We start from the raw sequence: 16,165 nt of genomic DNA, 5'->3' as shown, positions 1-16,165 counted from the left end.
GGGCCAGTTCTTGGAATCCAGTTGGTGTTCCAAATATCTGTTGATCTCCCGTTACCAACTCTTCGGATTAAGCCCTGTTTCAAGACTTCTCTTCCATCAATCACCGCCCGCCATATTTGCGATGGGTGATTGCCCAGCTCGGCTTCCATGAAACTACTCACTGGATAGTAAGCAGCTTTAAGCAATTTTGCACTAAGCGATGTAGGATCATCCATGAGTATCCATGCCTGTCGAGCTAGTAGAGCGAGATTGAAAACCTCAATATCTCTAAAACCCATGCCACCTAGGTATTTTGGCTTTGTCATAACGTCCCAAGAGACCCAGGCCGGTTTTCTTCTGCCTTGTTTACTCCCCCACCAAAACTGTCTGATTATTGAAGTGATGTTCTCACACAAGCCCCTTGGTAATCTGAAGCAAGCCATTGAGTATACTGGGATAGCCTGTGCCACGGATTTTATCAACACTTCCTTCCCTGCAGCTGAGAGTAATTTCTCCATCCACCCTCGAACCTTTTCCCATACCCTGTCTCTTAAGTACTTGAAAGTACCCATCTTGGATTGCCCTACATCAGTGGGCATTCCCAAATACCTGTCGCTCAGAGACTCATTGTGAACATTGAGGATCAGTTTAACATCGTCCCTTACCACTTGGGGGCATCCTTTGCTGAAGAAAATTGAAGATTTATCATTGTTTATCCGCTGTCCAGAAGCCTTGCAATACACATCCAATAGGTTTGAAACCATTGTCGCGCCCTCAACACTTGACTTAAAAAGTAGCAGGCTATCATCAGCAAAAAGGAGGTGGTTTACAGACGGAGCTGATGGTGCCACCTTGATCCCTTCCAAACCTGACGACTGAGAGTTAGATTTTAACAGGCACGAAAGGCCCTCTGCTGCAATCAAGAAAAGGTAAGGGGAGATAGGATCTCCCTGTCGGATGCCTCGTGTGGGTGTGAAATGTTCCAGTTTCTCACCATTGAATAGAACTGAAAAAGATACTGATTGTACCATATCCATCACTATCTGAATCCAACTTTGTGCAAAGCCCAATTTCTCCATCATTGCTCGGAGGTACGGCCACTCTAATCTGTCGTAGGCTTTCATCATGTCCAGCTTCAGCGCACAGAAGCTGTTGGATTTTGCCCTGCTCCTCTTCATAAAGTGTAAGCACTCATATGCACAAATAATGTTATCTGTAATTAGCCTTCCTGGAACAAAAGCAGACTGCTCCTCGGATATTATGTCAGGGAGGACTATCTTTAGCCTGTTAGAGACAACCTTGGAGGCAATTTTATAGATTACATTGCAAAGACTAATGGGACGGAATTGAGAGAGTTGTGTTGGATTCAAAACCTTGGGGATGAGAACTAGCACTGTGTCGTTGACAACGCCAGCCCCCTCTTCCCCTTTGATAATTCTCAAGACTACTTTCGTCACCTCATCTCCGCATATATCCCAGTGCCTCTGGTAGAAATGCGCTGGGAACCCATCCGGTCCCGGCGCCTTAGTAGGGAACATTTGGAACAAAGCCTTTTTTACCTCTTCCTTCGAATATGGCGCCAAAAGCATCTCGTTCATCTCGTTTGTGACTTTGACAGGAACTTTGGATAGCACCTCCTCCATGCCATCTACTCCTTCGGACGTATACAAAGTGAGGTAGAAATCCCGAACCATGGATCTTAATTCTGTCGGGTCATCTATCGTGACTCCCAAGGAGTTGGCCAGTGCCTTTATCATGTTCCTTTTCCTCCGTTGACTTGCTCTGAGATGAAAAAATCGTGTATTGCGGTCCCCAGCTGAGAGCCATTCTAATCTTGAACGCTGTCTCCACATGAGCTCCTCCCTGTGATACATTTCTATTAGCTTCTCGTTTATCTTGAGCTCTATATGCGAGGGTGCTATCCTTGCAGGGTCCGCTCGCAGCCTTTCTAGTTCATTTTTCAGATGTTTTATCTCTTTTCTGACAGAGCCGAAGGTGTTCTTATTCCATGCTCCCAGATTCCCCGAGATCCTTTTCAATTTCCTGCTGAGCTCTTCTACTGTACCCGATGCTCCGCCTTCTGTCCATGTGGACATAATCGTCTCCGGCCAAGTCTCATGCGTTTCCCACATGACTTCGTACTTGAACTCCTTCTTTAGGTGCGGGCGGTCTCTCCCTCGAAATTCCAGCAAAATCGGGCAATGATCAGATGTCGATGCCGTTAAGTGTTTCAGGTATGCTTGGGGAAACATCTCATTCCATTCTGCTGTGGCCATCGCTCGATCCAGCCTAACTCGCGTGTAGGTTCCACCCACCACCTTCTTCTCATAAGTCCAAAAATGGCCTTGATAGCCCATGTCCATCAACATGCAAATGTCAACCGCGTCTCGGAATCCCTGTATTTGAGCATTACTCCTTTCTCCCACTCCCTCTTGTTCATCCGGACGTAAAACTTCGTTGAAATCACCAATGCAAACCCACGGTAGCTCGCTCAAATTGCTTATCCCCTTCATAACATCCCATGTTTGGTGTCTCAAGTGTGTTCTTGCTTCTCCATAAAACAACGTCATTCTCCATGGTTCACTTCCTGGCTCCTCCACAGAGCAATCAATATGATACACCGAGTAACCAAGAATTTCGATCTTTATTGGATTATTCCAGAAAAAACCTAAACCACCACTTCTACCTTGACTACTAACTGCATAGCCATTATCATAGCCAATAGTTCCTGCTAACCTTTCTACCCTAGATCCATCAATCTGAGTTTCAACAATACATAACAGGGTAGGGGCAAAATTCCTCGCTAAATCGCGAAGCTCTCTAACTGTCGCGGCTTTGCCCACGCCGCGACAGTTCCAACATAAGATACTCATTGTGCTCGGCGGCGCTCCTGATCGGAGCCCGCCGTTGTTGCATTTGTAGTTGACATCCCCGCATTGACCTCCTCGAGTGTTTCTTCTGACATACCTGCCTTCTTTGGCCTCTTCCGTTCCTTCCTCGGTGATACATAAACAGGTGGGAGAGGTGGAACCCTAGTATCATGAACTATCAGCTCCATGCGCTCCCCTTGTCCACCTCCATCCAGCGATGCCCCTGAACCACTCGCCACATTTTCAACAGAATTACGCTTGTTAGATGACACTAAGGTCCCGGACAAACCAGGAGACAGGCCCCCTGTATCCCCTTCCATTGGGCTATCCTTCCCGCCTGGGTTCTCATCTGTCGCCTCCTTTTCTTGCGGCTCCTGCTGATACTGCGGACGCGCGTTAAAACGCCAGCTCTGGTTCGGGTTGTAGGGTTCTCGGCCTCTTCCTCTGCCCCCTGCGCCTTGTCGCCCCCCTCCCCTCTGCTGTGTATATCCTCTGCCAGCGGTCTTGCCGCGTACATTGTCAGCGAATATGAACTCCCCCCACTGAAAGGTCGTTTCGTCATGCACCCCGTCTCCACACTCCTCATGCCAATGACCGAACTCGCCGCAGTTATAGCAAAAAGTTGGGAGTTTCTCATATTTTACTTGGTACTTGAAACTCTCCTCTCCCTTTCTGGCAGTCACAAAACGCTTGATCTTTGCATTGATGTCTATCTTTACTTTAACCCTCACAAATTCTCCAAAGAAAACGCTTGATCTTTGCATTCATGTCTATGTCTCGTTTTTATGTTTGTTTCTACCTGAACTGGGCTGGGATGGGCTGGGTAACTGGGCTGAGCTAGGACGGACTTTGATGAGGCTCGACTTGTAGTGACTACAACAAAGAAAAGAACGTCGATCCCTATACCTTTTGCAATATACGGTGAACATTTTATTAATATTAATAAATATTTTTAAAATGTAAAATGAACTTTTTTTAGTATACGGTGATCATTTTACATATACGCACTGAACTTTTTTATGATATATGATGGAAAAAATATTGTATACATCAAACATTTCTTTAATACACATGAAAAAGTTTTTTAATACACGACGAACTTTTTTAATATACACTATTTTTTATTTTATATGACAAACATTTTCTTTGTACACATCATCATTTTAAATATGTGATGAAAAACTTAGCTGTATATAGCAAACATTGTTTTAATACACATTGAAAAGCTTCTAAATACACAAAGAACTTTTATAAATCTACACTGAACTTTTTTATAAACATAGTGACTTTTTTCTAAAATATATCTTTCTATTTTTAATAAGTTCCAAATTTCTAGCTCTTAAAAAACAATACACAGTTTTTTTGAAGAAAAAAAAGACTAAAAGCTGAACAGAAAAAAAAACAGCTTGTGGCAAGAGCGGCCCATTCATGCCTACCTTCAGCGAAGGATCAATCCTGGTTCAATGGAAGCGTTAGCATGTCGGGAGGCTCTTTCACTTGGTTTGGACCTGTCTTTAGCACCATGTGATAATAGCCTCAGATTGCCATGAAGTGGTTACGAACAACAACAATGGCACGGGAGGTGTTTACGCCGGAATTGTCAAGGAGATTAGATCAACTTCTGCATAGTTTGCGGCATGTTCTTTCGTCTTTGAGGGGCGTGATACGAATATTGAGGCACATAGCCTTGCTAAGCATGCTTCAGGCCTTTCTTTCGGACGCCATGTGTGGCTCCTAGATACTCTGGATCTAAATTGTATCCCAATGTTGTTGGCATTTGATCATTGATAAAGTGTGCTTAGACTAAAAAAAAGACAAAGGTCTCTCTATATAGCGTTTATATTGTCTAAAAAAAATCTAGCGTTGGTTTATAATGGTATACATGGATTTTCAAAAAAAAAATGTTAATGGTACATGGCGTTTATAACGGATTGGCCCATATACATCTCCAGTTTAAGGAAGCTTCTAGGTCCCTTTTTTTCTTTAACGTTTATTTCTGGTTCTTAATCGATTTTCTTTCATTCATGTTTTCATGTCTTTAAAAAAATCATATTCAGGACATTTGTCAACTTCATGAATATTTTTAAAATTTGTGGACTTTTCAAATTCATGAATATGTCAAAATCCTAGAATTGTTCTTAAATTCACACCAAAAAATCAAATTCATATTTTTTCCCAATTCGTGATCTTTCTCCAAACTTATTAACTTTATAATAAATTGTGAATATCTTCTAAATCCATGAACATTTTCCAAATTTGCCAACCTTTTCCTAAATTCATGATATTTTTATAATCCGAGAACTATTTTTTCAAATACTTGAACTTTTTATAGATTCATAAAAAATAATGATTTCTATAATTCTTGAGCTGTTTTAAAATTCAAGAAATTTTTGAAAATTTTAGATTTTTAAAAGTCAACAGTCAAAGCGAGTGTATTACCTGGTTGGAAAAGAATGAACCGTCAAGTGGGTTGCGAGTGAGGGGGGAACCGAGCACGGAAATACAATGGACCCTGGACCATGTGAATCGGTACTTAGCACCAGTAGGAAAACTGGCGCTATCACGTGTCGATTAACACCTCGCCAAAGGCCACTCCTCTTTGGCGCGTAGGTCGCCACATACCGAGCTAGCGCGTACCCCCTACAACATGAGATCCTTTTCGTTCCGGCCCATTTCGGGATTCCTACCCCACAATTTTTTTATCGTTTTTCCTTTGTTTTTTCTTTCATTTTTTTCTTACTTTTCCTTTTATTAATTTTTTCTTTATGTCTTTCCTTTTTTCTTTTTTGGTTTCCAATACTGTTCCGATTTTTTTGTCTTTTTTCGTTATTTTTTACTTTCCTTTTTTTTTGAGGCTATCTTTCAACTTTGTGAACATGTTTTCCCAAAAGGTGAACAAATTTTGATAACCATGTGTATTTTTCGAACTCATGATCATTTTTTGAAATAATAAATGTTTTTTAAATTCACGAGTATGTTCTACAAATTCATGTTTTTTAAATCATGAACAGTTTTTGAATCAATGAACAACTTTTACAAATACACAAACGTTTTGTAAAGAATCTAAGATCTTTTTTTAAACCCGTGAATATTTGTTTTGATTAGGCAAATATTTTTTTGAAATGACAAACATTTTTCAGAAATCGGGGGAACCAATTTTGTAATTCACAAACATTTTTTTGTTTTGACGAACATTTTTGAAATGGATGAACATTTTTTGAATACATTATTTTTTATCAGCAAACATTTTTTGAATAGGTGAATTTTTTGTAATTCATGAACTTTTTTAAAATTTTCTGATCATTTTTTACAAATTCATAAACAGTTTTTGAATATGCAAACACAAACGCTCATAAATAGATACATACACTCACCCAAAACACATCCAAATACACCCTATCCCTCTGAACACCTCCGAGAGATTGAGTCGGTGGTTGACGAAGTTATCCCATGCACTTTGTTATGGAAGGAAACATCACCTTCTACTAAAAGAATATTGTGCCTTTATGAGACACCTAAGTGTCGGATCTGGGGTTTGATCCCTGGTGTATAGGGGTACCACCGGCCTACTAAGTATTTGACCACATATTGGTTATCCAATTCACAAGAGTTATAACTCGCATAGCTGCTCCTCGGGGATAGACATGCAACTAGGCTGGAAGTTTACAAAAAATACCGAAAGAAACCCATTTTAAATTGAAACTTTATATTTATGTGCGGACAGGTGAAACAAAAATAAAATGAAAACTAATTTAAAAAATCACCCCTCCACCTTGCTGCCCCTTTGGACTCCTGTGCATAGGGGTGGAAATGGATCGGATATTGCTCTTACCACTTCCGTTTTCATATTTTCAAAACAAATGCGAATAAAGATGCGGCTCGGATGTTATTCGAATACGGATACGTATTGGATGTTTACTTGACTCGAACGGATACGAATATAATAGCAACATATGGCTTAAGTAAATTAGTCAATACCTATGTGACATGAAATAATGAACTTGTGACATACAAATTAAGTCAATACCTATGTGACATGAAATAATGAACTTGTGACATACAAATTAAGTCAATACCTATGTGACATGAAATAATGAACTTGTGACATACAAATTAAGTCAATGACAAATAGGTTTATGAATAAATATACAATTGTAATGCATAATAATTTCTAAGCTTAATCATGCAAAGAGTAATTTTGACCACTTATTTGGCTTTTATATTGGATAAATGGAATATTGGGGCTAGAATTTTGAAAATTACCTCCCATAATCTTATTCGGATACGGATATATCCACTTCCATATCCATATTTTTGTCAAAATCCCATACCATATTTTTTATTTGTTAATAAATGGGTCGGATACGGTTAATTTCCATTTTGGTTCGGATGCGAATGTTTCGGATACGAATATGCATTTTCTAGAATACGAATATCGGATATTTCGGATCATCCACTAGCACTTTCCACACCTAGCCGTGCAAACCACAGCTTCAAGTGTGTTGTGCCCATTACAGTTGCAGATGGGTTGCAACACATGCAACTAGGGTGTATGTTTGAGAAAAAAACATTTTCAATCAGAAAACCGCACATTGTGCATGGGTGAAAAAACATGGTTTTAATAATAAGTGGAAACTATGTTTCTACATCGTTTTGTTGAAAGAAGATTGAGATCATCCTTTCAAAGAATTGGTAACAGTATATATCCAAAGTGGGTCATCTCAAGGGAACTCCAGTCGGGCGATGTTGTGTATCGCTCACGTGCATTGCCCACGTGAGATGGGCCTCGCCTCGCAAGAGACTGCGAGTTTTTTCTCATTTCATTTTTTTGGCCACTGCAATTGCAATTTTCAAAAAAAAATCACAAATACAAGACAAAAAAATGAATTCAAAAAATGCTAATGCGGATTCAAAAATGTTCATGATTTTTTAAAAAGTTCATGAAATTTTAAAATATTTACAAATTCACTAAAATTTATTGAAAAATGTGGTGATTTTTAAAATTCCAACATTTTAAAATAAGATATGAGTATTTTAAGTTTTTATGGAAAATATGAAAAAAATTCAAAAGCTGTACAATTTTTAAAATTTGCAATTATTTGAAAAAGGTAGAAAGAAAACAAAACAAAACAAGAAGAAAAATGAAGAGAAAAACAAAAATAAAACCCAAAAAACTAGTAAAGGAAAAAAATGGTTCAGGAACCTTCTAGGAGGTTTCCAAAACCGGACATGTACCTCAAGAAACTTCCTAAAGCCGGTAGTGGCGGTTCGCTTGCTCGTTAAGTTTTGGTTCGTAATGGGCCGGCTCATCTACCTACGTTTGTGGGTGATTGAACCCTTCACGCTCTCAACGAGGGATACATATCAGTTGTGACTCTTTTGCTATAAAAAATTAACTGTCACTCTAGTCTGCTTCCAAATGAGATTTGTTACAAGTGACTTATGGGCTCATGGACTTGTACTAATGTCCAAGAATGGCCCCTCTTGGAAGGAGGTGGAAAGTAAAGACAGTGGGTATATCCAAGATGAATTCAAAAAAAAAAGAGGTTTCTAGATTTATTAGGTTTAATGCACTTTGTTAATGGAGGGATTGTTGTCTTGATTCATGAGTGATAGTGATTAGTGGCCTTCGGTGGGCTTCATCTTTCCATGAGCCTCTTTATATGGGGTAGCCATTTGACTTGGCACTCAACTTTTCATTTTACCCCACAAAAAAAACTTTTCATTTTATGCTTCCAATTTCATCTTTTGACATTTTGATTCCTTTAATGCAAAGACATAATAGCCCTTTAGATGAGAGTTGATTTCCACCTTTATAACATACTCCCTCCATCCCATAATAAAAGACGTCATTACATCCAATATGTGAGTATATTAGATGTAATGACATCTTATATTATGGAATGGAGGGAGTATGAGATATAAAACTTAACAAACATCAATAAAAAATATATGTTAATTAATTGATGAATAATCTGGGAAGGATATAATCTTTTTTTGAAAAAACAAAAAAATGCATGCAGGGTGCGCAAATGGCATGGAGCGACATGTATGAGAAGATGGCATGTTGAATAACCACTTATGGAGGTGCTTGTGACCGGTGATGCCCAATTCCCGAGGTCTCGTAACCATGGACGGTGGGGAGATGATGGGGTAGGAGTCGGAGCAGATCGATGTATATGGTAGGCGTTCTTCACCTCCGCTACGATGATGTCACTGGACCATGTGAGAACAATTTTTCATGGGAAAGGAATCTTTCGTTGTGAAGAGCGACCATGCCATAAAAGAATACTCAAATTAGACACGGAGTTTCTGCTTCTGAGATCAAATACAACATTGTAAATAGTAAAATAAACAAAATAAAATAAGAATGAACTTTTCTACAACAAATATTGTTCAATTTTATGCACACCTGCAAAATTTTATGAAGAAAAAACATTCTTAATCTTCTCGGAAAAATCGATTCTTCAAAAAGACTACTAGTACTTCTAAAGCATTTGGAGAGCTGATCTTGTTATTTTTCCCAAACCTCCACAAATATGATCTCATCATAAAAATTTGCACGCGAACAGAAAAGTAAGCAAAGCTAGTTACAAAGAAAATCGATTTTTTAAAATTTTACTGCTCATTTTTCTAGACAATTTTTATTTAAATTTTACTGCTCATGGCAGGAGCATTTGATCTTAGAATTAGTAGGAAACCTTCAGTTCAGATTTCTATTCATCCGTTTGACGAGAGCTGCACCCGTAAACGTCAGACGAGAATCACATGCTCGATCGGGGGACACCTGTCCAAGGTTCCCTGCCCCACGCGAGCGACCTCGTCGGAAACGAGTAGACCTTTCACCTCAACCCCTGCCATGTCACCCGCACGACGACGGCGTTTTGCCTGGAAAACACGGCCGGAAACTCGCAAAACACCAGGATTTTACCCCCGGCGAGCCGCCACCACCACCCAACCCCGCCGCGCGCGTCCGCTCCACAGAAAATAATGCATCTCCGTCGTTTTTCCGCCCGTCGCCACATTCACAACCCCACGAGTTCCACACCTTCCTCCGTCCCCTCCCCGGCGAAGTGCAGAATCTTGCTCTCGCCGACTTCCCCAGACACTTACAGACAGTGAAGTAGAACTACTGCCTGCTCGCTCGCAGTAGCTGCAGCTGCAGTGGTGGTCGTGGCATGGCTTCTTCCGTCGCGCCCGCGTCGTGCGCGCTGCCCCTGCATCCGAGGGTGGCCACGGCGGCTGCCGCGGCGGCAGGCCCCTCCTGCCGCGTGCTGCTCGCCTTCACGGCGCCCCGCTCGGCCGCGTCGGTGCGCCGGGCGGGGATTCTCGCGCCGCTCCGGTGCTCGCCGCTCGAGGATCCCGGCGCCACCGGCAGGGACGAAGGGGGGAAGGAGAAGGGGGGCGTGAGCAAGCGGGTGCGCGGGAGGCCCATGTGGAGGCGGATCCTCTTCGCCTCCAAGAAGACCCGCAGCATCATGATTCTCAACGCCCTCACCGTCATCTACGGTAATACCTACCTTAGTACCTTCCTTGATCTCTCTGCAGTTCGTACGATACGCTCAAGGTGTTAAAAATGGCGGCCTCATGTATTGGCACAAGCAACAATTCTCCATTGTTCAGTAGCGCAACTTTGCTAGGAAAATTCTGTGATCTGCTCCCTCCGTTTCTAAATATAAGACTTTTTAGAGATTTCAATAGGGACTACATGTTTGTAGAGTTGTAGACACATTTTAAAGGGTAGATTCACTCGTTTTGCTCCGTATGTAGTTCATATTGAAATATCTAAAAAGTCTTATATTTAGAAACAGAGGGAGTAGAATTCAGTATCAATCATGAAACTCAGTGTTTGACAACTTCCTTTTCTTTGTTCCTATTTTCTGCAGCAAGTGATATTCCAGTTCTGAAAGAGGTTGAAGCCCTCACAGAACCTGCTGTTTTCAACATGGTGCGCTTCGTTATCGCGGCCATCCCCTTCCTACCATTTGTGATACGCGCATTTGGCGATCGCCGTACACGAAATGGGGGATTAGAGCTAGGAGTTTGGGTTAGTCTAGCGTACCTTGCTCAAGCAATTGGGTTGATCACATCTGAAGCTGGGCGAGCATCCTTCATTGCAGCCTTCACAGTACGCCCTCCTGCACAGCTATTTTGCTCTGTTGTAATGATGGAATTGGCACATGTTGTGGAGATATCTAAAAGAATCCTGTGTGAGCACTGAACAGGTGATAGTTGTGCCTCTAATTGATGGCATTTTTGGCGCCTCAATCCCCATGCTGACTTGGTTCGGGGCCATAGTATCGATTATAGGTGTTGGCCTGCTAGAATGCGGTGGCTCTCCTCCTTGTGTAAGTACTACGCATTTAGTCGTGTTCCTTACACAGTAGCTCTTGTTAGCTTATTCAGTTGTCCTCATAATGGAATTCAGAATTTACTAGTACAACACTTCAATATCCTATTTTGTGTAGCTATCAACAGTGATACTCTGAATAAATATTTTTCCAATAGCAATGTCCAACCAATTCAAAGCACTCCATCGTTTTGTTGAAAGAGAATTGAGATCGTCTTTTCCGAGATTTGGTTATAGTATATAATTTTCATCTGTCTTGACAAAGAACATAATTTTGATTTTGCAATCCTCTGTTGTTGTTTCCAAAGATAGGTGACGTGCTGAATTTCTTGAGTGCGGTATTTTTCGGGATCCATATGCTTAGAACGGAGCAAATATCGAGAAGTACAGACAAGAAGAAGTTCATGGCTCTACTTAGCTTTGAGGTTCATAACTGAATTGTGTACTTGCAGTCTCCGATATTCACTATGCTGCTGTAATCATCTTGGTCAGAAATGGGAACCACCTAACTGACCATCTATCGTTCAGGTCCTTGTTGTGGCTTTCACCTCGATAGTCTGGTTTTTGCTCAAAGATGTCTTTGCTGAGGTCCACGATTCCAGCTTTGAATCATTGACTTTTGGTACGCTTTGGGATTCGGCGGCTTCTTTTCCTTGGATACCGGCACTGTACACCGGAGTCTTTTCAACGGGGTTATGCATGTGGGCAGAGGTTAGCCTACTTTTGAGAACCTTGTAGTAGTTTTATGAACAGTCTGGAGAAGTTTAATTTATGAGATCATCTTACATGTGTGTCTGTGCGCAGATGGTAGCGATGGCCCATGTTTCAGCAACTGAAACTGCAATCGTTTATGGGCTAGAACCGGTATGGGGAGCCGCATTCGCTTGGTTCCTCTTAGGTGAAAGATGGGACAATGCTGCATGGATTGGAGCTGCCCTTGTACTATGTAAGCTTGATGCTGCTGTCCGCTTTGTTCTGTGCTCTTGTAGTTGCATTTTGATATTCAGACAGACAATACCTTAATGAAAGTGTTCATATTAACCTGTCACAACAAAATCTTCAAGCTAACCGAATATAACTTGACATCCTTTTCATCAGGTGGAAGCCTTACTGTACAGCTATTCGGGTCAGCTCCCGAAAAATCCCAGAAAGTTGAATCGCGCAGCGGGAATACATTTGAATCCCCACTGGAACGGCAGAACCGATTGTCGCTATCTGCTATCCCCGTCGATTCCAGGAAGAACATAGGGAGCCAATTAGAGAGGTAAATCTTGCCTCTTGGCTGTCAACTGCTTCACCAGTTATCCATTTCCTGTGCTCTTTTGTGCTGTCACTAGCATATTTTACTTTTCTTAAGTTTTATTTATATTTTCTGTAAAACAGGAAGGATAAAACATTGTAGCCCAAAGTCAAGGGAGTAACGCATCATCCGAAGAAAGTGTCAAGATTGCAACTGTATGTATACCAAAACAAGAGGCCTTATATCTGGCACATGCTTTGGTTCATCAAGTAGATGCGAGTGCAACCGGCGTTTGCTCTACGAGAAAGTTTGCTATTCCATGATCTCGGAGGTTAGTTTCCATTTAGGGCATAAACTGGACTAACTAGTGACTAGAGATAATCTAGTGCCCAGTATATATTAGAAAATGTGGCATTACTGGCTGGAAACTCCGAGCCGGTGGTTTACCTTGTATATGCTACAGCATGCCGGTGTGAAGTGGCAATATAAATGGTAACATTGTGTAGATTCCATGTAAATAAATATATTTAACATAGCAAAGATGATAGTGAAGGATTACATGTAATTGTATTGAACATGCTACCGTTGTTGTCAATGTTGCAAGTCTGTTGGTAGGTGTACTGGTTTAAATATTTAAATTGGATCTTAGCTTTGGACAGTCACTTACGATCTGCTTTTATGTTCCATTTTGTATTTATTTTTTTGCGGAAGTTCCATTTTGTAGTTATGTTCCTTTTTTGGTGGAAGTTCCATTTTATGTTCCATTTTGTAGTTAAGTATGTTCCTTTTTTTTTTTGCGGAAGTTCCATTCATATTCCATTTTGTAGTTATGTAGTTCTGAAATTATCATAGTACCTTACATGAGTATTTCTTCAGACGCATACATTACATGTAACTGTATTGAACATGCTACCATTGTTGTTAATGTTGTAAGTCTGTTGATAGGTGTACTGCTTTAAACCATTTAAATCGGATCTAGCTTTGGACTGTCAATGATGATCTCCTTTTATGTTCCATTTTGTATTTATTTTTTTGCGGAAGTTCCATTTTGTAGTTATGTTCTTTTTTTGGCGGAAGTTCCATTTATGTTCCATTTTGTAGTTATGTGTTCCTTTTTTTTGCGGAAGTTCCATTCATATTCCATTTTGTAGTTATATGTTCCTCTTTTTTTGTGGAAGTTCCATTCATGTTCCATTTTGTAGTTATGTACTTCTGAAATTATCATAGTACCTTACATTATTATTTCTTCAGACGCATACGTTACATGACTTTGGAATGCAAGACACATAATTTTCATGCTTTTTTACATAACAAAAATAACGATTTCATCATATGTAAGTCATAAAATGCATACTTCGCATTGAGCCATCTACTTCCATAAAATGCAATTGTTCCAATCTTGGCAGAAATTTAGGGATTCCAACTTCTTTTTTTATGAACATTTAGGGATTCCAACTGTTTCATTTTTATCTATTTTTTGAGCAAATCCAACTGTTTCCTTCACATATGAGATTTTCTCCATTTTCATTAAGGGCCTTGCGAGACATGGTGAATAGCCCAACATAGGTCTTCTTGGATTAGTGGCTTTTTTAGAACATCTAGGATTAGTGGAGGATTGGGATAGATTGGGCCACGCCGTGTCGTCCAGGGCTTAGCAAGAACATAGCAGTGTAGTCTTTGCGTATGGCCCGATCTGATCTGACCTGGGCTCGAATCCTATGAGGCAGGCCGAATGAGCTGCTTCGTAGTGAAACGGCCCAATAATACTCGCACTCTAAAAAAAATAGTCGCAGTGCAAAAATAAATGATGGCATGCCCCCATGCAGGATCGAACTACAGACCTTCAGTTTACAAGACTGACGCTCTACCACTGAGCTATAGGGGCCATTTTGCTACTTTTCCCATAGCTACCTCAATCGTTTTCACCCATTTCATTTCCTCAGACAGGTCGGCAGCTCGAGACAGACCACACTGCCCAACCCAACCCAATCGTCGGACTACTATAGGTCACGTCGTTCTGCAAACAAAACCACAGCGCATTTGAAACGAAAAAACCACCAGCAGCACAGTGCGGCAGTAGTACATCACAGTGGTCCTGCCCCTGCATGCCGTCCCTGATCTCTCGGAAAGGCGCGGTCGCCCTGGAGCAGCTTGTCGTTTGGAGAGGGCCAGAGCTCCATGCATGCATGCACGCATATGTAGTGTATCATCCTGCATGTGACTGACAGGCAGCCTCCCCTCTCATCCCGTGCCATGATTAACAAAACACGGTGGGGGCTCCCCCGCTCTGCGCCGCTGCGGCGCAACGCGGCTCGGTCGGTCGGTCGACGCATCCTTCCCGGCCCCGTCGCCCCTCCGCCCCTCGCCCAGATCCAGATCCGCCGCAGCGTAGTCGCCCACCCCTTGACACAAGCAAATCTCATCTCATATGAACGGAAGAGGAGAGCTGAGAAATCACCAGCCAAGTTGCACCTAGTAAGCTACTCCCTCCGTTCCATATTTCTTGTCTTCGATTTGTCTAGATACAGAGGTATCTATCACTAAAATGAGTCTAGATACATCCGTATCTAGACAAATTCAAGACAAGTAATTCGGAACAGAGGGAGTAGAACGTAGGTGGTGGCTGGCTGACGGGAAAACAGGCGATGATTCCCTCCCTCACCTGTCAGCCCAGCTCGGCTAAGCGGCTATTAAAATTTATATTAAAATTAAAATTAATATATAAACCCGTAGCCATCCATGCAATCCACATCAGGCCCTGCGGTTAGACTAAGCTAAACGGGGCCGGGGCAGCGCGGGCGTATGGTGCGGGAGAGCGACGTGCGGCTTCTCCGATTGGTCAGTCGTTAGGCCAGGCCCCCACGGCCCATGTGTCCTCCCCGCCCCGCGCGCGCCCGTCCGCGTCGCCGGGTGGCTGTCCACGATTCCGTTCCCCGCTCTCTCTCTCTCCCTCTCCCTCCCTCTTTTTCTCTCCGGAGGAATTCCGTTTCTAGAATTTTCCGCTTCGCTCGCCTTTAAATCTGCTTTGCGGCCGAACCGGAAATGCAACGCGCGCGGGAGAAAGAGAGGAGAAGAAAATCCGCGTGCGCGCCGGCGGCCGCACGAAAGGAAAGCCGCGTACGCACGGTTACACTTACAACTGACGGACTGACGTGCGTACGCGTGGACGAGCTCGCTCCGCCAATCGCCGAGCAGCGACCAACGAACGCCTTTCTTTTCTTCCTCTTCCTTCCTTCTCGCCGTTTCTCAACTTTTTTGTTTCGTTTTTGCCACTAATCAGGAGCTCTACTGATGATGTGTAAATCTGTTGGTGGAGCACAACGGTGCATGGTCCCGGGACAGAGCACGAAAGGAGGCGCGTCCCAAATACCCCAAATGAAGTCTCATTCCTTCCACGTTGGCAGGCAGGCGGGCGGGCACACATCCCATTCCTACACATGCATGATCTCGATCCGTCGATCGGCCACCGTAACCATAATTGAAGCTCTTGCATCATCGATCGCGTGATGCGCCTGGCTTAGCTGGAACGAGATCAATTATGGATGGGAGGGACCCGTTCCGCGTAAGCGGGAGGCCCCCTCTATGCTGTTCGATGAACATTTCACAGCATAGCTGTGGAAAACTTGGTCAGTTTTCCATCAACCACCGGAGCTCTAGCACAAAAAGACCGGCGCATGAATGCTCTGCAGCTTTGTACAGAATGATGAGGTTTACACACAAATTATG

At 42.2% G+C, this 16,165-nt stretch overlaps 1 protein-coding gene and 1 non-coding gene across 2 annotated transcripts; one reads left to right on the top strand and one right to left on the bottom strand.

Annotated features, from left to right (window-relative positions):
• The first annotated feature begins 9,785 nt into the window (after positions 1-9,785).
• On the top strand, positions 9,786-13,101 carry LOC119286924. Its single transcript, XM_037566394.1, has 8 exons — positions 9,786-10,358; positions 10,736-10,977; positions 11,075-11,197; positions 11,508-11,624; positions 11,728-11,910; positions 12,004-12,145; positions 12,298-12,463; positions 12,583-13,101. The coding sequence occupies exons 1-8, from the start codon at positions 10,028-10,030 to the stop codon at positions 12,599-12,601; spliced, it is 1,323 nt and encodes a 440-aa protein (XP_037422291.1). The 5' UTR covers positions 9,786-10,027; the 3' UTR covers positions 12,602-13,101.
• A 1,151-nt stretch (positions 13,102-14,252) lies between these two features.
• On the bottom strand, positions 14,253-14,324 carry TRNAT-UGU. Its single transcript has one exon. It is a non-coding gene; the product is annotated as a tRNA-Thr (tRNA).
• Between the last annotated feature and the right edge of the window lie 1,841 nt (positions 14,325-16,165).

Source organism: Triticum dicoccoides, chromosome 4A, assembly GCF_002162155.2.
Source record: "Triticum dicoccoides isolate Atlit2015 ecotype Zavitan chromosome 4A, WEW_v2.0, whole genome shotgun sequence".
NCBI classification, from domain to species: Eukaryota; Viridiplantae; Streptophyta; class Magnoliopsida; order Poales; family Poaceae; genus Triticum; species Triticum dicoccoides.
Note: the sequence above shows the minus strand (reverse complement) of the source record. Positions and strands in the feature narration are given on the sequence as shown.